This window comes from Phaenicophaeus curvirostris, chromosome Z, assembly GCF_032191515.1.
Source record: "Phaenicophaeus curvirostris isolate KB17595 chromosome Z, BPBGC_Pcur_1.0, whole genome shotgun sequence".
NCBI classification, from domain to species: Eukaryota; Metazoa; Chordata; class Aves; order Cuculiformes; family Cuculidae; genus Phaenicophaeus; species Phaenicophaeus curvirostris.
Genome location: NC_091431.1, coordinates 73694162 through 73718374, shown reverse-complemented (window position 1 = coordinate 73718374; position 24213 = coordinate 73694162). Strand labels below are relative to the sequence as shown.

At 41.9% G+C, this 24213-nt stretch overlaps 1 protein-coding gene across 2 annotated transcripts in view; it reads left to right on the top strand.

Moving 5' to 3' along the window:
- Positions 1-12669: 12669 nt before the first annotated feature.
- The window catches only part of SMAD2 (SMAD family member 2), a 44547-nt gene continuing 33003 nt past the window's right edge, over positions 12670-24213 (top strand). For both annotated transcript variants that reach the window (XM_069881010.1, XM_069881009.1), the window contains exon 1: positions 12670-12963. In XM_069881010.1, the coding sequence (XP_069737111.1) occupies positions 12728-12963 (236 nt within the window). In that variant the 5' untranslated portion in view covers positions 12670-12727. The remainder of the gene's footprint in view (positions 12964-24213) is intronic.

The following is a 24213-nucleotide window of genomic DNA, read 5'->3' as shown; positions in this document are numbered from 1 at the left end:
GGAGGCCCAGCTCAGGGGGAGCGAGGGAGAAAGGAGTGAGGGAGGCGCTGGGATAGGTGTGCAACTTGGAGAGGGGATCATAGGGAGTGAGAGGGGTGCTGGGATAAGGTGCAGTTTGGGGGTGGGGGATGTCGGGGGGCAGCTTGGGGGTGAAGGGCTGCGCCTTGTGGTGGGGGGCGATGGGATGGGGGCGCAGCTAGGAGCTGGGGGGCTCGGGGGTGGAGGAGCACATTAGGATGGGATGCCTAGGGTGGGGCCTCGGGCGGGGGGTATGCTGGGATAGGGGAGCCCTTTTGGGAGGGAATGGGGATGGCATTAGGGTGCAGGGGGATGCTGGGGGGCGGCACTAGGAAGGGGAGCAAAGGGGTGTGGTGGTGGTGGGAGCATCTCATGGAGTAGGAGTTGGGGGGCACCTCGGGGATAGGGGGTCCTCGGTGTGGGGGGCACTGGGATGGCGGGACACCTCGAGAGGGTGGCTCTGAGGGGGTGGTGCAGGAATGGGGGGTGTCAGGGGGTGGGGGGGCAGCTTCGAGGGAGGCCGTCTTGGGGTAGAGGGGGGGCACGTCGGAGGTGGGGGATGTGCCTCGGGTGTGGGAAAGGGGCTCCTTGGAGGGGCAGTAGCTTCAGGAAGAGGAGGGGGCAGCTCCAGGGGAAGAGGGGCGCCTTGGGGCCTGGGAGGGGTCGCTGGGGTGGAAGGGTCACCTCGGGGGTGGGATTGTGTGTCTCCGGAATGAGGAATAATGCTTGGCGGGGGGGTTGCTGGGCTGGGGGGCATCTCAGAGATGGAGGAGCAGCTCCACGGAGGGGCGGGGCGCTTCGGGAGTAGGAGGGGCGCTGGACTCGGGGGCACTTCTCCTGGGGGTGTGTGCTGGGATGGGGAGGTGTCTTGGGGCAGAAGGGGGACAGCTCCACGAAACCTGAGTTCACCTGAGGGGAAGTGCCTTTACCAGAAACAGTGCGGCCAGCAGGAGCAGGGAAGTGGTTTTGCTCCTAGTCTTGGTGCTGGTGAGGCTGCACCTTGAATCCTGCGTTCAGTTCCGGACCCCTCACTCCAAAACCGACATTGAACAAGTGTTATGAGTGGTAGCTCAGGGACCTGGGGATTTTCATTGTGAAGGAAAGGAATCTGAGAGGAGGCCTCATTGCTCTCCGCAGCACCCTGAAAGGAGGTTGTGATGAGGCGGGTGTTGGTCTCTTCTCCCAGCTAACAAGTGATAGGAGAGAAGTAATGGCCTCAAGCTGTACCAGGGCAGGTTCAGATTAGACATCAGGAAAACTTTCTTCATGGTAAGGATTCTTGGGCACTGGAAGAAGCTGCCCAGGCAGGTGGGGGTGGTATTTAAAAGACATGCAGACAAGATGCTTGTAGTGGACAGTTACGGTTTGGCTTGATGATCTCAAAGGTCTTTTCCAACCAACCCATTCTCTGATTCTGTGAAAAGCAGGGCTTGCTGTCAGCCCCCACCCCGTGCCCCCAGAGAGTCCCCAGTGCTGGGTGGGGAAGGGTGGGATGAGATTGGGTGCCCCCCCCCGAGATGTGCGGGTGTGAGTAGAGGGGAGAAAGTGCTGCTTCTCCTTCTGTTCTGTACCTCCCTCTCTGCCTGGTCTCATTGTCTTGTACAGAGAGATCAGGTGTGCTGGGGCGGTGTGGAAAGTTGTAAAGAAGTGTTTGGGATTGCAGACTTCTGTTCAGCCAGTGTCCTTTCGTCTGTTCCTTTCCTAGCTCAGAGATGTGGTTGGGGAATACACGCTGTGCAGTGAGATTAGTGGTTCTCTTCATGGCCCCTGTTTTACTGCCGTGGCTGTCTTTGCCTTGCAAGATGTAAACAAGCATAATCTGTTATGTGTCTCAAACAAACATTATCTGCTAAGTGTTCCATTTACCTAGATAAGCCAAGGGAGAGGTTGTGTTGTGATAAGCACGAGGAGCTAGTGTTGCTGCAGAGTTGTGGAGTTCCTAGTTGCAATTTTTTGTGATGGAGAGTGAAGGGGGAGACGAGAAGTGTTACAAAGCGCGATCTTATGGTCTTCACTCTGGGCATATAAAAGAAGGGGAAAGAGTGGGTGGTTGAAGAGCCCTTGTGGTAGCCTTGGAGAGCTGTTAGAGTTGAACAGCTGGGATTCGGGCTGCAGTGGAGTACAGGTTGTTTTGGTTGTCCTTCAGTTTTTGACTGAAAAAAACCCCCAACAAAGTGTTGTGCTCTTGTGAAACACTTTACAAACAAGCGAGTGGCATTCAGAAAAAGTTCTGTTTACTGGGTTTGCCAAACAAGTATTTCTGAAAACGCTGTAACCTGTTCGTATTGGGCGTAAGAGCTCATGTCATCACAGGCCGTAGTTATAAACGAATCAGATTCCATCTGTAGCAAGAAGTCCATGACAGTTTATTAAGAGACTATGTATAACAGCAAGTTATGTGCCTAAGTGTTCCTCTCCTTGCCTGGAGAGTTGAACTTTCAGACTGATGCATGATATTATTTCTGTGGGGGCTGGACTCTTGTAGTGAGAGACTGATTAGTCTTTACTCTGTTCTCCAGAATGAAAAAACACACCGCTTGTTAGGCTTCTCTTAGCTGAACAAGGTTGCTGTTTAGACTTAATTGTGCTTAATCGCAGTGTTGGAGCTTTCATGGTGTGTGAGTTGATCAGTTGTGTGTGTGTTTGTTTTGAGGCCTAGCTTTAAAACTTTTAACATTTACAAACTGTTGAATTAGGGGAGAATGAGAAAATAAGTTAAGGGGAGGTTTTTGAAGTCCCTTCTCCCATATGTTCAGAGCTATCATGATGAAAGATAGCGTTAGCTACAAATGCCTTTAGGAAGAGGAAGGGGAGGGTCTCTCTTAAGGTGGCTTGCACTGAACTGAAGGATGCATCTAAGCACATATTTAACAGTTAATTGGGCTGTTTAATAGAGTAACCTGGTAGCTGTGATTGTGTAGGTCAGGCTTAGACTATGGTGACAGTCACAGAAACAGAAGTGTTTAAAGTTCCAGTTTTCTTTATGGAAGAAGCTCTGTGTGTGTAGTATAATCTTTGAGAAGAGTTTGTCAGTTTTCCTGATGTTCTGTTTGATGATAAAAAGAACACCACAATTGAGAAAATATGGTTTAAAAAATTGATCTCCTTGCTTTTCTCTTCTTTTCCTCCACCCAGAAGCTAGGATTCATGAACAAAATCAAATCAATTTGAGGGACACACTGAATCTCCAAATGAAAGGTGGTGTTGGGTCCTCCTTTATCTTCCTGTTCCACTTGATCTTTCAGAAGTGTTGAGCAGCAGTTGATATAATTGAGTTTATTTGAGCTGAAAAAAAATCTCTACTACTGAGAGCAACTTTGAAAAACAAAACTTGTTTCCATTTCTCTAATCCCTTTCCCACAAAAGTACTGGGAGAACAGGCTTTGTAGTATGTTCTGGGTAACAATGAATCTGAGCTCTGCTTGAGACTGAAGAGAATTCCTAAGTTTTCTTTATATAAAGAACAGTAGGCAAAATTTAATTATTAGAAAAAGTATTCTAGAGTTTTCAAATGTATTCAGCGCTGCCTTAATGATTGTGTATGTAAATGCCTTGTAATTGAAAGCATCCATTTATGGGCCTGGCTTGCTAAGTGAGCTGTGAATACTGCTTTTCAGATTGGATTTAATGACTTTTATCATAAAGCCACAAACTGGTTGTGAACTGTGCCGAGAGGCAAACAATACCTAGGCTTACTTTGCCAAAATATTTGTAATTGTTGATTTGTTAAGCTGAATTGCTGCAGGTCATGCGATGGGATTAGTTTTTTGTAATAGAATGGAGAGTACAGGCAGCCCTGTGTTCAATACTCTCTGGGCTAAAAGAAATTTGCTACTGCAGAAAACCTTCCTAAATGTTTCTTTCCACTTCCAGAAACAAATAGCGAGGCTGCATTCCAGGTGACATTTTATGATGGTAATGTGTGTTTGACAGTCATAGTGAGGAGAAGTAAGAAGAGATTGTGAGGGAGCAGTTCCTGGGTCTCCTATCAGTTTGGTTTGGTGCTCAAGATTGACTTAATTACACTGAAGTAATTTGAACTTAACATAAGACACTCTTGAGTGCAGACTGAACTGTGCTTATCGAGGGGGTGAGGGGCTGGCCTGTTTAAAGAACATTGGCATTAGGCCTTATTGAAAGTGAACTTGCATTAACTAATTGTTAAATGCAGTTGTTTGCGGTTTAACAAAGTGGAGGAGCTGCTAAGCGGTACAGATAAAAACTGAAACAGGTACGTAGGTACCTGGTAATCACTTCCCTGAATATTCCTGTCCAAGTTAGCTCAGGAGCATTTATTTTCTGAAACAATGAAATGGAGGCTTGCCCGTTACACCTGGAAAAGTTTGGTCAAAACAAGTGAGGTGAGAAGGGCTTAAATTGCTGTGGTTTGGAGTGCTTATTTGGTGCTTTTGTGGCAGTATTAAGGTCTTTTAGTTGTAAGGAGCTATACTATGAGGTTGTTAATCATTCTGTAAGGGGAAGAAGTTTGCTGCTTTGCAGAGACAGGTGGGTTGGCCAGCTGCAGTTGTGGTAATTTTCCTCTCTTGTAATTCTGGGAGAGTTGCTAAAATATGTTGGTGCTATTAGTTTAATCAAAGGTCAGTAAAATTGGCATTCTTCATTTACGTGTCTCCTGTTGCATGCAATTTTAGTGCACGATGAGTGCATGTGTTAATATAATGTGCTAGTGTTCTAATGGCAATATAGCTTTTCATTATTAGATTTGTCTGTAATTGGCAGTAGTCCTTAGTAATTGAAGAAAAATCCCACTTCTGAAGCCTTCATGACATCGTGGTTATTTTAGCTCTGTGTATGAGAAATGTGAATTTTCTTATTTGATTCATAATTAAACTTCTTTAAATGAGTGAGAGGAAAAAGGTCTGCTTTCAAAGTAGATGGTTAGTTTTGTTTTCAATGGGCTATATAAAGATAACACACTCGTGCAGAGTCTCAAGATATATTGTGGTACTAGAACACAAGAAACTTCAAAATTAATGTGTAAATTGGTTCTGTATGTTGACACGTTACAAAATTCTCACTCTAAAGCTGATCCAGAGGAAGAATTTCCTTTGCTCCTGTCCCTCTAGATGACAAGCAGCCTGCGTTGAACTTCACCTGGTGTCTAAGCCAAACCGGGACCTCCTGGAAGCTTTGATTTGTCAGCTGGCCAGATGGAGCTGGGGCCAGATGGAGCCCCGTTGGAGGGAGCTCTTCAGAGCCACTCCCCACTGCTGGCCTAATTGGCTGAAAAGCTCGACTGGGGATGGATCTGAGGGCATTGGTTACTAGGACTGGGTTTCCCTTCCTCCAGCTCTCCACCCCTGCCTCCCACAGCAAAGAAGCCCAAAACAGTAAGGGAGTACTTGAAGCTGTCATTCTGTGACCTAAGTATAAGAAAAGAAGGATGAGCACCATCTCACTGTCTTGTGCAGTTGTTCTTCTGGACAGTATAGGTGTAGTAGCATGTTTGAGCTGCTCCAGTATAGGAAAAAAAAAAACCAAAACAGGTCTTTTTAATTTGCATTTGAAGAGGAAAAAGGGAAGAATTGGCCCTTCTGGAATCTCTAAAGTCAGTTCTTGGAGGTGTTATGAGTAACAGAAATGAAATATCTTTTCTGTTCCACTGGGCGATTTAACTAAATTGTATTCTATCTGAAAGGGAGGGGACTGGCTTTGATTTTAGTTTGAATTTCATACAGAATTTGGGTTTCCTGCAAGTTGAGATCCTTAACATTGGGAAAAGCTTTCACACATTCCGCTGAGCATAAACTGTCTCCTTGTTGCTTGCAATAACCAGCCTAAAGGAACCCGGAGCAGGTCATAAACAAGTTTTGTTTCTATTCAGTGCAAGATAAAATACTTGTTTTATTGCTTTTCTAAGTCTTAATGATTTTGGATTAATATAGGAGTCATGCTCAGTACTACATTCAGTACTACATTCAGTACTACATAAGCTATGTAGTTTTAAGATTTCAACTCTTAGTGTTGTTTAGCTTAGCATAAGGTCTTGATGCTGCTTTAGACTGTGCTTCAGTTAATGTTACCTTATTCTGAAGTTACTGATAGTACAGGATGAAGGGAAAAGGGTGGATATTCCCTCCTTTTCTAAAAGATCTGAAATACTGTGCACTCAGTGGAATTGATAAATAGTCTTGGGCAAATCCCAGGATTAATGAAAAAAAAAAAAGCCTGTTAAAAAATTAGAAAAATGGGACTAAAATAGGGAGGAAATGAGCATGCAGACTCTCAAATGCCACAAATTATTTTCCTCGATCTTCTTTCCTCAGGAGCTTAACTTCTGTCCTCTTTATTCCAGAAGAGCTCTTGCAAATGAAATTCCTCTAAGCCAGAATACTTCTAGTAAAACCAGGAGAGATCAGATTTCTTTATTTCAGGTTTAAGATGAATAGGCAGTCTGATATGAAATATGCAGCATAAGACTTTAGAATATATCAGCAAAAAATCATTTGGTATTTTTGGTAGCCCGGTGTGTTTGTAGTATGCCTCAGACACTCGGGCAAGGAATGTTTCCCTTGAAGACTTTAGTCTGCTAGCATGCTGCCATTAAGGTTTTCTTTATGTTCTGTGCCTAGTTATTCTGGGATCGTGGGCTTAATGTTTAATACTTGTTCCAGAGAACCACAGTCAAATGGAATAATAGCAGACATGACTCAAACTGTGACTTTAAAAGTTGCCAACTATGACACTGTTTGACCAGCTGTAGAAACGTGTGTGTCGGGAGGCAGAGATGTGCTACGGGGCAAAGATGAAACAAATACTGCCAAGGTTAGGTGATTTGTAAATTTTCCAGTATTTGTCTCTTGGGAATAACAGCACGTGCTCCCCGTGTTCCAGTGATCTAAAGAAGCAGTCATGCCTCTCTGGGTAGCAGAGCAAGTACTTCTTGATTATTCAAAGGTGCTGTGTTAAGGCACAACCCAGAAAACACGCAGAGGGATAAAATAGTGAAGGATTTTCTGCTCTGTATTGTAGTGCTGCCTTGATACCAATACTTCAGCTGTAGTTGAGTTCAAAAAGGGGTTTTAGTAATCTCCCTGCAGTTACTTGGAGTCCCAGTAGGTTCCTGTGCTGTAGTGGGAATAGTGCACAGGGAGGTAAAAGGTTGCATTTGGCTTGTGATGTTGGGCCTTGGTAGAATAGTGAGCAAAGGAGAGACAGTGCAAAGAGTAAGCAGTGGCAAAGCACATTTAAGGGTCCTTTAAATGAGTATTCAGTTAGGGAGGTGTCTGGCCGTAGACAGCAAGGAAATCGCCAACTGTATTGCAAGGAACAAAGGGATTTTACATGTCTAGCATGTATTTAATCTACAGCCATTTTAGCAGTGTGGAAATGTTTATTGCAGAGTTGGCAAAGGTTGTTTGCTGGATGCTTTTGGGGAAGAAGTGTTTTATATCTTTTTGTGGATGAGGAAAATGTACAAGGGAAAACTAGAGGAATGATTTTAGCAAGGGGCTAGTGTCAACAGTGATAGTAAATGAAAGGATGATTCTTTAAGGAAAAAATACAAACTCCTTGTATTACTGTAGGAGTTTGAAGGCAAAAGTTACAGGTGATGTAACTTTTTACAGTTACAGTTTTTACTTTTTACTTTACCAGATTTCCTGGTCCCAAGTGAGGTACAGTAGTTACTCCTAAACCCATTAGGATAGACATAGTGTCTGAGTCTGTCTAGGTGGATACAGTGCGAAACCAGTGTGAACGCTTCTCATTTTTGAGCTCCTGCTAGATGTTCAGCAGTAGACATAGAAATCACAAACTGGTTTGGGTTGGAAGGGCCCTGTGAAGGCCATCTGGTGCAACCGTCCTGCAACAAGCAGGGAAATCTTAAACTTCATCAGGTTGCTCAGAGCCCAGTCCAGCCTTACCTGCAATGTTTCCAGGGATGGGGCAGAACTGTCCTGTCACGTTCTGTCTGCCTGCTGTCTCCAAATGCTTCATGAGGTGTAGATTTTCTGTCTTTGTACTTTTAATTATAATGTTGAACATTAGGATAGTATGACCAAAAACATAACTGAAAAGTTAACCGTGGATTGATGTAACTTTTCCATGGTCTTTAGATCAGTCCTCATGCAACATCTTCAAGTACTCGTAATTTAATTGAAGTGGTAAAGCTTTCAGGTTTGGCATCTGTCCAGAGGAGCTTCCCAAACTGTATGAGCTGCGTTGAGGTACTTTCTTTGTGAGGAAAGGGTGATAGTCCTCTGTTTGAAGGAGTCAAAAGCACTTTGTTTAGCAGTGGGCTGTTAAATTCTGGTGCTGTCTGCCACAAAAGGTTGTGAAGGCAGGTTCAAAAGAGGTTAGATGAATTTGTAGATAGCAAGTCTGTGAATGGCTGCTGAAGGGAATAGGTGGGAATGTAGCCTTAAATTTCCTGCTGCAGCAGTTTAAGATGCTGAAGAATCATGAGAATGGACTACATAAAATAGCCAGGTTCATGTGCTTTCCTTGTGTAGCAGTATCCTTTTGTCACCTTTGGAGATGGAGCACTTGGATGCACCACTCTTCTGTCCCAGTAAGGTATTTCTTAGTTGCTTTAATGCTGTTTTTTCCTTGCATAGTTTACATTTATTGAAATTGCTCAGAATTCAGCCTAACCGTGCTTTGCACTTGGCAGTGCCTTCTCTAGCCTTGGAGCAGTGTGCCACTTCTGCAGAAATTAAACTGGCTGGAATATTCTCCTATGAATCCTCATCACAGTAGGCCGAACTGCTAAGCTGAATGAAGTCCTGTCCTACTTGTCACATTCTCTCTGTTCAGTCTCTGAAAGATATGGGACCACCACTGGAATAACTTCAGTGAAATTCTTATTGATACTCCTGGCAAATCCCTGACGTGGCAAAACAACAGCTAGGAGGAAAAAGTTAGTTTAAGCTTCCCAGACTCTCAGTCTGCAGCTGTGATGCATGTTGCAGGGTTTTTTTGTTAATAGCTGCTAAGCTACAATAATCCTTGTAATAAAGGGCTCTTTAAGCATGTTCCCTGTTTTGTTTCGTTGGGGTTTTTTTTTGTTTTTGGGTTTTTTTTAAATAAAAAGCTGATTTTCACAGGGGTAGCAGGTCAACCTGTGCTTCCTCACAGCTACATAAACTGGATGAGCAAACTTCTGTAAGGGAGCTGCTTAAAAATAAGTATAGTATCTGAAAGTTTCTGATCAGTTAGATTTTAGCTGAGTTTTTTGGAAATGGTAAAGGGAAGTTTTGGGTGGTTTTTTTTTTTTTGGTCTCTGAGTATGTCAAAATAGTATGAGAGTTCAAATATAAAGGAAAACCAAAATGAGTAGGATTTCTGAATTCTTTCCTGCTGCAAGATGTAAATCACTCAATGTGCCTTTGAAGCAGAAAGGCAAATACTAGGGTTTTTTTTTTCAAAAAAGCACTTGAATACATAAAATGATACATAAATCAGCATTAGGACTCAAGGGAGAGAGAATAGTGCAAAACAAGGGGTATTGAAAGCTGAAAAATTAGATTATAGCTTTGTGGATGTTTAGAGGGCCTGAAAGAACAGGCAATTTATCTTGGTGGTAAATAAGACCCTACCGACGTGTGTGTGTTTTATAAGGCTGACAACCAAAGGAGCGTTCTGGGGCATTAAAAGGTGTCAAATTTGAAGATAAAGAACAGGAAATACACAAGTTATGTGTCAGTGAGCTCCGTAGGAGAAGTACGTGGATAAGCAATGATACTGCTTATCGTGATATCAGGTGAATAAACCTAGTCTGAGTGCTGCTTCAAACAGCAGTGGCCTTGCCACTCTCCTGTTTCATTTCCAGGGCTACCCAGTGTGTGGCATTAGGGGTCTGCTATATTTCATTCCCAGGCTTGCAGACAGTTCAGAACATGTGGAAGAGAGAGTAAGACTATAATTTTGCTTTGCCACGTAAATAAATGACCTGAAGTATGTGCCCAGGTTGTTTTCAGCGATGCTGTTGAAGCTTGGGGCTGGGGTCTGTCTGCATTCCTGTAACTCACCTGACATCAGCATGCGTACTGACAGCACTGTGTATAAGCAGATGCAACTTGTTTGTCTGAAGGAGAATTAACCTGACTTAAAAAATGCTGTGGATCAGATTCTCTGTGGGATGTACAAGAAAGCTGGGGAGGGACTTTTTACAAGGGTGTGGAGAGATAGGATGAGGGGGAATGGTTTTAAATTGGAAAGGGGAAGACTTAGATGAGCCGTTAGGAAGAAATTCTTCATGATGAGGGTGGCACAGGTTGCCCCATCCCTTGAGGTGTTCAAGGCCAGGTTGGATGAGGCTTTGAGCAATGTGATCCTGTGTATGTGGGGAGGGGCTTGGAACCAGGTGATCTTTAAGGTATGTTCCAACCCAAACCATCCTATGATTCTATGATCTAGCTGAGGCTTTGTGGAAAAGTAGTGCTGAGGTGGTGATGGTGCCACAGGAAAGAAAGGAAGGAGAGCTCGGCTTCCTGTGGCAGGAAGCTGTCACGCTGGCTTGGCTCCCTATGAAACTCTGCCCAGGGTGTCCTGGTCAGGGTTTAATTTGAAAATGTTTGATATTGAGTTTGTTTTTCTTGTTTGCTGTGGCCAAGGCTCCAAGTGCAGTGCTTCTGTAATCTGCAAAACCTGCAGTCTGAAATACTGGGGACAATTCTGTAATAATTAAACAGCATTGGAAGAATAAAAATTCTTTTCATGTTATAATCTCATCTGAAAATGAATTCTTTTACCTTTTATCGAGTCCTCTAATAGAAGGGCGAGGAGCAGTGGTTTTGAACTGAAAGTAGATTTGTATTTGGATATTGGGAAAGCTGGTTTTTATGATGAGGGTGTTGAGGCACTGGAACAGGTTACCAGGAGTTATTGTGGATGCCTCAGTGTTGGAAGTCAGGTTGGACAGGGTTTTGAGCAAGCTGATCTGGTGAAAGATGTCTCTGCCCATGGCAGGAGGGTCTGATTAGATGATTTTTAAAGGTCCTTTCCAACCTGAGCCATTCTGTGATTCTCTGATTTAGAACAGATTGTTTTGAATCCCTTGCATGAAGTTGCCAGTGTTAATCTTGAGCCACTGTTAATTGGAACTTCTGTCATCTTGACCCCAGAAAATTCTTGCTTCAGTCATATTTTATGTGCTCTCATTCTGGTTTATGGAGGTATAATTAAGTTGAAACTGAAGTGTCATTCCTACTGGCTGTTCTGTTGTGGGGAAGTTGAAAAGCAATGATTTAAAGCTACCTGTAGAATATAATTTAGTGTCTGTTTACTTGTTGGTCCTCACTGAAACTGAAAAGATGTGACAAGGCATAAATTATCCATGAATAACTATAGCCTGAAGTGCCCCAAATCAACCGTGCTGTTTTGCAGATGAGAAATTTCAATAAGATAAAATTGGTATATTTTGAATTGAAGTCAGACATGTGCCTGTATGGTATGGAGAGGCTTGTGTGCTGCCTTGAAAGCTCAAATCAAGTAGCCTGAAGGTTGCGTTAGCTCTTAGCTAGGACACGGTATTTTTAACTGACTGAATTAACTTATACAGCATGGAAATAAGGCAACTTTCTCGAGTTCAAATTTCTGCTTAGAAATTAGGTTATTTTTGACTTCAGTACTTCTATCCATAGGACCTTTGTGTCCTCAAGCAATTTCTAACAGCTTTTTGCCTGCAATAACAGGGTTGATTTGGGGTGTGTGTTTTAACACCTAAAACCAGCCTAATAGAAGCTGCAAATCAAAATTTTGTTGTTTTTTTTCCTAAATAGCTATCCTTTCTCTTTTAAAAGATTTGAAGTGCAAATTGCAGTGAATGCTAAGCATAGCCCAAGTTTTAGCGTCCTTTCTAATCTATTATTTTATATAAACATCCTGATAAGGGTTGATAACCGAGTGAAAGGGTATCAGAATTAAAACCAAACAGTTTTAATTAAAAACAAACAGAATTAAAAACAAACTACTCAGTGTCTGCAAAATAAGATTTTAAGTATCCTTTAATGAATTTTGAAAGGCTTGATTTTAAACACTGCCAGATGAGAAGATTGATTAACTATTGGCCATTGAACTCTAGATTGAAAGATGGTTATAAGCTTATTATCAAACTTAGGAGTAGATTTCAAATTGGTGTCCCCAGTGGAACAAAAACTGGTATGTATTTGAAACACGACTAACAAAATGAGAAAAGGCTTCTGAAATGGTTGGCTGTTGGAAGAACTCTGTCAAGCTGTAATGATTAAATGACATTCCAAATGCAATTTTTCTTGCTAAATTATCTTGGAGATGGGAAGAACATGGTTATATGTGTATGCAGTTTGTCAATCGCTTGTGGAAAATTTTAATGAATTACTAAAACGAGCCAGCCTAGATGCAAAGCTAGATTTAAGTTAACTTCTGTATTCTCTGGAGTTGACCTTGGCCAGGAAAGATGAGGAAAAATTGAATGTATAATCCAACAGTAACCTTAGTCTGTGCTAACTGTTGAAGAGTCTGCAGCAAACTTGCATTTTAATTTCAGTGATGAAGCACTTGACTGTGATGCAAACTACTTCTCACAGTTACCTGACTTATTTTGGGATGCAGCATCCTATGGCATGTGGTAATGAAAGATCCTATGCAAGGTATTTGTTTCATGTGAAAACTCTGTGCTAATGTGTCTGTTCTGGTTTGTATTTTTAGGGATCAGACGGGAATCTCTTAATTTATTGCTTGCTGAGTGTTCTGTCTGGTGAAAGTCATGTCTTCCATATTGCCGTTCACTCCACCAGTTGTGAAGAGACTTCTGGGGTGGAAAAAATCTGCCAGTGGCACTGGAGGGGCTGGCGGTGGTGAGCAGAATGGTCAGGAGGAAAAGTGGTGTGAAAAAGCAGTGAAAAGCTTGGTCAAGAAGCTGAAGAAAACGGGGCAGCTGGATGAGCTTGAGAAGGCAATTACCACTCAGAATTGCAATACGAAATGTGTGACGATACCAAGGTAAGTGCTGTTCTATTTGAAATTGCTACAGCCACTTAAGAAAAGACAAATAACTGAACAAGTGACTAAAAAATCAGTTGCATGCTTTTGAGTGCCTAAAAACCCTTTAAAATGTGTTTTGGATTTTATGCAATGCTTTGCTTACAACTGAATCACATGCTTTGTAAAGTCACAGTTTCTAATAATAACTTTACATTTCAATTTTCATTACTACGTAGGTTCCAATTTATTTGTATTCTGGTGGTGCCCAGCGCAGCTCTTAGTTTGCAGCACTGCCTTGTGCTTTTATTTAGTAGCCCTATCTATGAGTAGGAGGGCATACTTGAACCTTCCCCTTTGGAAAAAAAAAAAAAAAGTAGTTTTTCCTTGGTCAACACTTCAGTTATCTAATTATTTTCAGTTTTATATGGTAGTTTTAAGTTGCACAAGCTGCATCCATTGTCCTTTTTGAAGGGAAACTTTTATCGTTGGAGGCAGCTTGTCTGAAGACTAGTTTATTTACTAGTAATTATTATTTGCTATTGGTTAATGAAAGTCCTTTTTATTTAATAACTTTGAGTATTTCCAGGACTCCTCTTCTGCTCCTGCTATGTATATACATTTAGATGAACAACTTGCATTCTACCCCTTTGACTTTCTCAACTTAATTCATAGCAACTGCTGTGTGAGAGGCAGGGGTTCTGTTTGTAAGTATAATGCAGACTGTTCTCAATTCATGTTGTACAGAAATCCCACTAAGGTGCATACGTAAGCTAATTATGTGCGACAAATTTCAAATCACTTCACAGGTGTGTTTTTCTATGAAAAGTGAGAGGATCTGATGGCGCAGGTATATTCTGGGCATTTAGCCCATCAACTCTTAAAATAATTTCTAGGGGAGTGAAACTGGATCTGTTCTATAACCTTAGTTTCCAAATTCGTATATTCATCCCAACTACTTTTAAACTTTGTTTATCGTAGCCCAGACTATATTTGGCTGGTGTCAGTGATGGTTTCCTTATATCAAATGTGTTGTAGCTGTTATTTGATAATGGTTTTAGCATTCACTTCTAGATTTGACACAGCTTTCTGGGAAAATGAGTGTGCTGTGAATGAGTACTATCCTGAATGAATGACTGCATCAATTCTTTTCTGTTTTTTCACAGCTGGTGTCTAATGCTGCCCTTTGCTTGTATTTTCTCCCTTAGAGCAGTCCCAAAATTCTCCAGGTTTCCCTTCTGCTTTCTTCCTTTTACAAGATGGAAAACAATCAGTAACAAAATCATAGGGCTTCCTTCTCTTAGTGTGTATCAGTAGACAAAGACTGGAACCCATAGGGGATGTATATTTCTTGACTTGACATGAGATGACTCTGTTTAGCACATCTTTATCGTGACTCCGCATACGTAACAAATCTTTACCATGACAAAGGCAAAATGCTTTATTGGAAGGTGTTTTGTGTGACAGAAGCTAAATATGCTATTAACTTCCTAAAAAATGCAGTTTGACTTTTACAGCTTTTAGAGAGACTTCCTGGAACTCTCCTGCTGGGGCACAGGGGCAGTGAACATAGCTACTTCAGAGAAATAATTGTCTAAATTAAAATTTTATGATGTTCAGAGATACAAACAGTATTCCTGTCTGTCATTGTTTTTCTCATCTACTGATTGTCGGTATTTGAGATCTCCTCATGTTTTCATGGCCTTTTGAGTTAAATTAGGCTTAGTAAGTAGTTCTTCAAAACAGAATATGATGCTCAGTTACACTCTGCGTGGCCTCTGCGTTGTGACCAGCAGTTCTTGCTGGGAAGTGATGTACTGCTCTTGGCTATCAGCTCTAAAAAGGACTGGACCTTAGTTTTCACTTTTCTTGACTACCTTGGAAGTAAGCTGATAGCTGGAGCGGTCTTCAGATCGTTTTGGCTCTTATGCAAGGTTTAAAATTAAACTGAGAAATGGCCTTGGTATTAAGGGGTGAGATGATATCAGGGTTGCCAGCAGTGCTATATGGAATTCTTGAGTTTCATAGTTGGCTTTTGGACTGTTGATGTTATTTCACTTTGGCAGCAGTAGTCTGGGTTCCCAAGAAAGGACAAATGTCAGCTCAGTACTGTAATGACTTCTGGAGATTCTTGTTCTTGGGTTTAGTAAGTCAATGAAACCACTGCTTGAGATCCACTTTAATGAATGTCTTAAGATCTGCAGATCAAGAGGGAGAAATATTAAAATGCTGAACCTGAACCTTCTTTTCCTTGTTAGTCAGCAGGAAGCTTGAGGTGCTAAGCTGTTGATGCAGTTCTGATGTGACAACTGGGCTAACTTTCTGAACGTTCTTCATGTGGGGAGGGTTTTTGTGTTAGGTTGTGGGTGGGATTATTTTTTTAACTAGCTTTAGATTGAATTAGTAATGCTGTTTATCTCAGTGTAGTTATGGACAAGGGTTGTGTGATGCTTCTGTTTGCAGCTGTTGATAATTCCTACAGCAGAAGTTTCAGTTGTGGTTTTACAGATTTCTGGTCCCCTTGGAGTTTTCCAGAGAGTTTGATACAGACAGTTTTTCATCATTAGTAAAGCAACTAAACACCTGCAAGTTTTTCTCAAAACAGAGCAGCTTGGTCAAAAATTGAATAACATTACACCTGTCTATACTCACTCTATGTCACTGATGATTCTGATGTGGTTAGGATTGTTCTGTTTCTATGCTGTTTGTCAAGGTGACTTCATACTAAATGAGGCTGGTACTGTGTGTACGATGCGAAAGCTGCTCCTACGGTAATTAACAGAACTTCTTACACAGACTAATAGCGGTTCTGAGAAAGCAGAAGCAAACAGATGGAGTGGGTGTTTGCACCGCCCAGTGGGGGTGCTTAGCCCTTCGTAAGTGGGTCAGTAATCTAGAGCAGAGGCTAAATAAGTACTGAGGTCTTTTTGACACTAGCCTTCTAAGTAATTTGTAGTTATCTTGCTGAATCCTTCCAGCAAGCCAGTAGGATTCTAATCGCGTAATCCCTGTATCCCAAAACTAAATGTTGGCACACAGGTTCACTTTTTGAAAACACATAATGAATTCAGTAGAGTTTAAGGTCCAATATTTCTGCTCTCTTTCAATTTTCACACAGATGGAGAACAAGAAGCAGTCAGTGAGGAAGAGCGAGCATGACTGTCCGTTCATGTAACTGTTCTTCTAATGGAGTGGCTTTTTCCTTATTAGCACAGATTGTTCTGTTGAAATAAGTACATTGTAACTAGTGGTAGCTGAAATCCAAGCCTTTTTAACAAACGAAACCATGTCATGTAGTGAATAGTCACCTGCCACATTCGTAGTCTGTTGTCATTATTTAAAAAGTCATCTCGGTGATGTCACTGAAGAGCAGGCAAAGACAAATCACTAGTTTGTGTCCCCTATTTTGGTGTGATCAGTTGTGTGCTTTTTCAGTTTAAGAGTATAGATAAGACTCATGCTTTCTTCTTGCTTCTTATAATAAGGCTTAACAAAATACAGCTGCTTTTGTAAAATATTTCATAATGTACAACTGATAATGGAGTTTACTTGGGGCGGATTTGGGAACATGTTACATTACGTTGTGGATACATCCATATCATATGTTGGATTCTGGTTCAATGCCAACATTTGGGTAATGCGACAACTGTGATAGGTCCTTATACTTTATGAAAGATGAGCAGTAATGGAGATGACCAGCTGTATGGAGTGCTCCCCAGGTACAACTGCAGTCCCCATTTGCTGCATGTCGTAACCCATTCACGCTTCTCCAGAAGATTCCGTCTTGCCCCTTGCTTTTGCTTACCCATTGTTAAACTCGCAGAGCACTGCTATGTCACACCTCCTTGCTGACAGTTTCCCTGTTCTACTACAGACATGGTCTGTACAATCCAGCACTAAACCAAGGCATAGGAGGTCGCTCAATGTATAGGTGCACCTTTTGTTTCTTCTTCCAGTATATCATAGAATTACAGAGTGGTTTGAGTTGGAAGAGACCTTAAACCCCATCCAGTTCCAACCCCCTGCCATGGGCAGGGGTACCTCCTACCAGACCAGGCTGCTCAAAGCCCTGTCCAGCCCTTCCAGGGATCTCGTTCTTGAACCCTTCCAGGGATGGGGCATCCACAGCTTCTCTGGGCAACCTGTGCTTCACCACCCTCATTGTGAAGAACTTCTTCCTAATGTCTTATTCTTTCCCCTTCCAATTTAAAGCTATTCCCCCTGGTCCTATCAGTCCATCCCCTTGTAAAAAGTCCCTCCCCAGCTTTCTTGTATCCACCTTCAGGTACTGGAAGGCTGCTGTAAGGTCTCCCTGGAGCAGTGTGCGGGAGGATGAAGGAGAGATGTCTCAAATCAGTCTCAGCATCTCTAGCTTTCATTCATTTTAGCTTTGCATAGTGGATTAGTTCTCACACATGACCTGACAAAGACTGTAGTTGAGAGGAAGCAGGCAGCTAAAAGATGCGTGTGGAACAGTATATGTCGTTTTTATCATCTTTCCAGATGCTTGTGTACTCATCTTTGTACTGTAGAAGCATTTCATGCAGCATCAAATAACTTTCTGATTTGATAAGTTAAACTTTCTTCTTGAATGGATAAAGTATCTATTGACCTTAATAGTTAAATTACAGTGGTTACACAAACTGGCTTTTGATACTGCATGGAACAGTATGTAATGCTTGATTCTTGGTTTTAATGGGAGCTGGGCTCCCATTAAAGTCCTGAGCTTCTGCACAGGAGGTAAATTTTATTAGAGGATACTGCAGTGCTAAAGCAAAGTGATGTTGGATGTTGATGAACACTAATCTGGCTGATCAGCGACTGAAGCAAGATTTTAGGATCTTTAAATCCCAATTCTGAGATTGTTTGCTGGGGTGCTAGTGCTGTGCAGGTGCTTAAGAGTCTTAGGCAAAATGCAGTAGTTGCTTCCAGCGCAGAGAGAAGGCTTTCAAACCCTCGCTTTCCAGCTTGTTGTGCCTTTAGAATTTTAGAAGGTATTATCTGAAATTTTTTTTTTCTTGCTTAGCAATTCAATATGTATGTAAAAATTTAGTCTTGTCTGTGCCCTCTGTACTTCTTGCTTAGCGTTAGGATAGATGGCATCCCTGTGCTATGCTTGCAGGTTTTCAGAAGCATGTTTTTGCTTTATTTTCTGCAGCTGCCAAATTCTGACTTGAGTAACTGAGAAAAGCTCATATTCTGCCATTGTTTATTGAAGAGTGTAGCCGATTTGCAGAGTTTACAGTCAACAATTAGACTTATGAAGCACCTCACTTCTTCAGAGGAGATGAGTTCTATATTTTTTCACTGTCCACAGGCAAAGAAGAAACCCTGCAATGTGTTCATGGTTTTTGGAATATGAAGATTGTGGGGTAGTATTGGAAATGCAAAGCAGAGAGCTGCAAGCTAAACGATTGGTTGGCACTGAAATTGGGAACTACTTACTGATCAGCTTCACTACTACTGGTTTTCTTTGAGCTTCTTTGGATGAAGTAGTAATATTTTAAAGCCATATCTGTGGCTTATCTTTCACTTCAGCCAGTAGTGAATGCTGATGACTTTTTAAACTGCTGTCATGGAATCAATTGCCTCAATGTTCTCCTGGGGAGATATAGTGATGGTATTTAAGCGTTGTGTTCAGAATACCTTATTAATATTTTTTCCTTAAAGCAAAAATGTAGTAGCATGTATTGACTGCTTCTGGAAACCAAAGTGTTTTTGGGTATTTTTTGGGAAGCAAGAATCTACATATCCAGAAGTCTCTTTTCCACATGACTTCTGAATCTAAAATGCCACTCTGGATGTTAAAGTGACTAATAATGGTGGCACTTGACATCTTTTCTTATACTTGGTTACAGCATCCATTGAATAAATTCAGTACATCTTGATTTAAATCCAAGAGGCTGTAGAACAAGCCTCACTAGAGGCTGAGGGACCTGGAGTTGTTCATCCTGGAGAAAAGGAGGCTGAGGGTAGACCTAATCACTGTCTGCAACTCCCTGAAAGGAGGCTGTGGGCAAGGTGGGTATTGGTCTCTTCTCCCAAGTGACAGGTTATGGGACAAGAGGAAAGAGCCTCAGGTTGCACCAGGCCAGGTTCAGATTAGACATAAGGAAAAATTTCTTCACCATTTGACATGATCAAAATTCTCTAAAGAAACTATGAATTCCTTTATCCTTCCTGCACTTACTTGTCTTGCAGCCCTTTCTTCATTCCCTGCAGAGGGGTAACGTTATAGATAAGATCAGCAGCCTAGGCATAGCTTAAGGCACATGTTAGAACTGTTTTGTAAAGGCTGGCACCCTTCTGGTTAGTACGAGCCTCCATATATGGAACTTAGTAGAGCTGATCAGAGTTTCAACAGGGAGTTAACAGCAGAAGTAAGCTGGGCAAAGAAAAGACCTGTTTAAAGATGGCAGAACTGGCCTGGAACTGCTGTTTGGGAGCAAGCAAATACTTTAAACCAATGACATAGTGATTGATAGGAATGGTTGGACTCGATGATCCGGTGGGTCTTTTCCAACCTGGTGATTCTATGATTCTAATATAATAACATTTTGATCCCTTTCTACTTAGTTATTTGAAGAAAAGTAATTTCTAATTTACGTGTAAGGGGCACAGTATTTTTTGAATATAACCTGTCCTACCAGTTAGTGTGGTTTCTTTACTTCCTTGGGAATATTTGTCAGGAAAATGATCACTTAGGTGCATGCAGTAGCCTAGTTTTAGGCATGCTTTTGATCACCCATAGAGCAGAGCTGTCAAGCGAATGTGGCTTCTAGAATAGATCATTTTCAAGTTTTAAGATCTTTCTCCAAAATAGGTTACTTCAGAGGAGAGCAGTACAGAAATTCCTTTTTTCCTTCTTAGGTTAAAGCCATAGGAGATGGATGATTTCAACAGTTACACTGGGGTAGGGAGATTCTTCTGTTTTAGGAGACTTCCCAAGATGTGCTGCTAAGCTATGAGTGAGTTAGCGAAGAGGACAACATCAGGCAGTTGGATTGGCACAGCAGATCCTAAAATAACATTGCTCTCCCGACAGAGGTGAAGTCTGTTTCCCAGAAACAGACCTTGACACTGTCTATAGTTTGTTGCAGAGCTGGGATAATTCACTCTTCAGGTTGGGGATGGACATTGATTCTTAATTATAGCTTGCAAGTTGAGAACTGCTATGTATAAAGAAAGTCCTCAAACCACGTATACCGTATTTCAGTCTGGATGCATTCCCTTAGCTGTAAATTGGTTCTATAAATGTTTGAAGGCTACAGTTGAACATCTTAAGCTTTCTAAAATAAGTGTAGTACACCAGAATACACTAAAGCACCATTTTTATTGCTGAGATTACAGGAAGGGAGCGCTTGTAAATTGTTTGTTGATAAGCCAGCTCCTTTTTTTCATGACAGGATTGTTGAGGATGAAGCAGAGCCCACTCTCCTTTTCTCTTGTTGGAATTTCAATAAAAATAATGCTTTAAAACAAATCCAAAGAGATCTTTCCTGGAAGTGTGGCGAGAGATTGCTGAGATTTTGGGGAGCGTTGGCCAAGATTAGCCTTAAAATCAATGATCCGCCTTGCAATATCTGATGCTGTGAAGGCTTTGGATGCGTTCACTGGAACAGTGTAGCAGGAGGATCAAATTACCCTTGCTCTTTTCAGTCCTGTTATTATGGTGGGACTTGAGTGTTGTTGCTGTGTTTTCTGTAAAAGAGAGGAGCAAGTTCTTGGTGCAAAGTGTGTCACTCCGGGCTCTGACTTTGGCAGGGTGGTAAGGACAGAATGATGATGTTCTTTGCAGTGGCTTTGAGTGGCATCTCTTCACCTTAGAGCTGGCCCTGTGTATACATAACTCCTCCGACAGCTTGCTGTTTAGCTTTCTGACTTGCTTTTAGTAAATGGTGTTGTGCAGCCCTAATTTCAAGCCTAGAATACAGCCAGACGGCTCCTTGCCAGGTGGATAGAGTCCACCTGCACTGCCTTTAAATGCCAAGGGAAGATCCTGCAAGAGGAACAGTGTATTGTTGCTGAAAGAGGCGAGTGCGAAGCAGTTGGCTTTAGGAATGCTTTTCTGACATTTTGCAATGTCTTCTGACCTGTGGTGGGAGTTTCTTTCCATAGTGTGTTGACAGCTTTCAAAGGGTCCATATTCAGGAGTGCCCTGAAAGATAGCACTGGTTTCCTTGGAGCCTTTCTTAGAGCTGGGATGGCAGAAGATGGCACCTGGTTTTCCATCTCCTGCCCAGAGATAAGTGGCTCCAGCTCTTCCAAGTTTGTAAATGTTTGGGATGGTGTGGTTATAGACGAAATTACGCTGGCCCTAATTACATATGTGTAAAACAACATATTCAGACTCTAGGCTGCAGAAGAACTTCAGATGCTATGTGGACAAAAATGGGAAATAGAAGTTAATGTCATGTTCAGCTTTGAGTTCTCTGTGAGATAACTGGTGGTCACTCACAAACTTCTCAGTTTCCTTTAAGCGGAGCAGAGAAAAGTAAGTCTGTTTAGACAAGCTAACCGTGTAGATAGAAATAGCTTGTTAAGCATTGATATTACTGAAATACATATTTTTAAGTGTCTGTACAACTGGGTAACTGTACAACTTCTGTTGTGCTTGTGTGGCTGAATCTTTTTGGCTGCCTTATAATAACAGTTGAGACTGTAGCAGCTGCAGTATCCTTCAACACCATATCTCACTCTTGCAAGCAGCCCAGCTGCACTCATTTCACAAAGAGCCCCCTTTGAAGATACACCCACCCCCCGAACTCAGTTCAGAACTTTCTTAGAAGAAGCACTGTGCAGGCTGAAAAAAACCTGTAAATAATACTCTAGAAGAGGGGGCCTCCTCGTTGTTCCTGTGGATGGTTTTATAACCTGACACTTTTCCTATTCCCAAGATTTTTGCCTGTGAGAACAAATACCTTTTAGATAAATGGTGGTGTAATTTTTTACCTTAACTGAGGGGAGTCTCTAAATTTACCCCAGGGTGGGGAGGAAGGAATGAGGGAGAGCACCCACTCCTCGAGTCCAGATTGAGCCGCAACAACTTGTCATCAGAAACTGACTTTAAATAAATGCCTATTTGACACTTGATTGTGAAAACATTGGAGCTTTAAGCATTTCTTACTATAAATACTTTGTGAACTGGCCAGTGCTGTCTCGAGGTCCTGTTTGTTGAGAGGTGCTATCGCAGATGGGATGTGACAGACTACAGCGAATATTGAAGAGAAAGAAGTCAGGAAGTTTAATACTGTCATTCCAGTATGGAATTGGGTCCAGAGGAGCCCATGAAGGTCATCTGAGGGCTGGAGCACCTCTGCTATGAGGACAGGCTGAGAGAGTTAGGGTTGTTCAGTCTGGAGGACAGAAGGGTTCAGGAAGACATTTGAGCACCCTTCCAGTACCTAAAGGGCTAGAGTAAATCTGAGGAGGGTCTTTTTACAAGGGCATGAAGTTACAGGATGAGTTGGAATGACTTTTAAGTTGGAAGAAGGAAGATTTAGATTAGACATAGGAAAAAATTCTTCACAATGAGGGTAGTGAGGCCCTGGCAGAGGTTGACTGGAGACGCCGTGGTTGCCCCATTGCTGGAGGTGTTCAGGGCCGGGTTGGATTGGGCCTTGAGTGGTCTTGTCTGGCAGGAGGTGTCGCTGCCCATGGCAGGGGGTTTGGAACTGGAAGATCTTTTAATGTCCCTTATGACACAAACCATTCTGTGATTCTATGATTCCCTCTTTCCTTAACCCTTAGCACTTCCATATTGCAGCCTAAAGTTAAAATTTGTTTGCTTTCTCCTGTTTGATTCGTAGCCTCAGTGTACTTTGATATGAACAGAAGGACCAGGAACTGGATCACCGCTATAACTAAGGTTAACCTTCAGTTTAGACATAGTTCAGGTTATACCATCTTATAATCTTGACGTCATCCTGAAAAAGGAAGTTTTGAGAATAAAGAACCTCAGGGCTGCCAGGTTTAAAGCGTGTGCAATTCAGGAAGCCATGTGACTTACCCACATAATTCATTACGGAGTTGGTGTGCCAAGCAGAAAGTATTGGCGCATCATTCGAGGTAGGTCATCATGTAAAAATAAGAGTGTGCAAGATACTTAGCCAATAGCAAAATGCTGCGTAGTTCAAAGGAGCTTCCTTTCCAGGCAGGAGGAAAAAAATTGTTGAATTTTGGGGACTGTGTTGCATGCTAATTGAGGCACTGGATAAAGGGTCAGGGAGTATGGATTCTGGCCTTGGCTCAGCCCCTTTTTCCCAGCTAACCTCATGAGTTTTTAATTTGCTGTCATTTTGCAGTCTATATATCAAGATGGATTTTTGTAAGGCATGTGAAAATGCCACCTCTTAATCTCACTGGAACAAGCTGTATTATTTGGCTAGGGAGTGTGAGTTTAAGGCATTGTTCCCATTGGAGTATCAGTGATGCGGAAAGCGAATTTGGGGGTGATGAGTTGGTGGAATTTGTGAAAGTTGTTTAAGTTACTCTTGCTCCTCATTAGGACTGCCTCAGTGGTAAGAAGTAGGATGAGTCAGAATCAAAAATGAGTGTTAAGGCTTGCTTGATTTCGTGTGCCATTAGTTATTTGGCATGTTAACAAATGATGCTGAGGCTGCTGAATCTTAAGCAAATGAAAAATAGCCGCTGGTGATTACTCTAGCAACTTACCTGCCTAGTGGATCCTGGTGCAAAGCTCTAATGAGGAAGAATGTTTGTATCAAACACTTCATGCTACTATTAAGAAGACATGTTAATCACTCAAGAAAAATACGTTTTGTGCTTTATTGCCAATGTTGAGCCTCACATCATCTCATAAATAGTACTTATTTTTCTTCAGTAAAGGAATTGGATCTTTAGTCAGCCCAAGTCAATGCTAAACTATTCCATGGCTTGCAAATTAGTAATTAGTATCTTTATATCATCAACTGTTTGGTGTGGTGAGGATTCCTCTCCTCATTATATTCTTGTTTTGTAGAAGTCAGCCAAGTTAATGTTCTTGGTGCTACAACAGAACACCTGAGTGCTGTTTTTGCTTGTGTGAATGTTTTATGACAACCAGAGCTATTTTACAGGAAAAACTTCCAATTGCGTGGCTCAGGCTGTTAGTCTGGGAAGAATTTATAGCATAAACAACATACTGCATTTCTTTTACTGCTGCAGCTTTGAACACAAATAGGTAGTTAATGGGTTCCCTACTGATTTAATCCTGCTTGTAATCTACACCTGCTAATTTAATAAAAGTGATTTCCCGTGTTTTGTTTACTA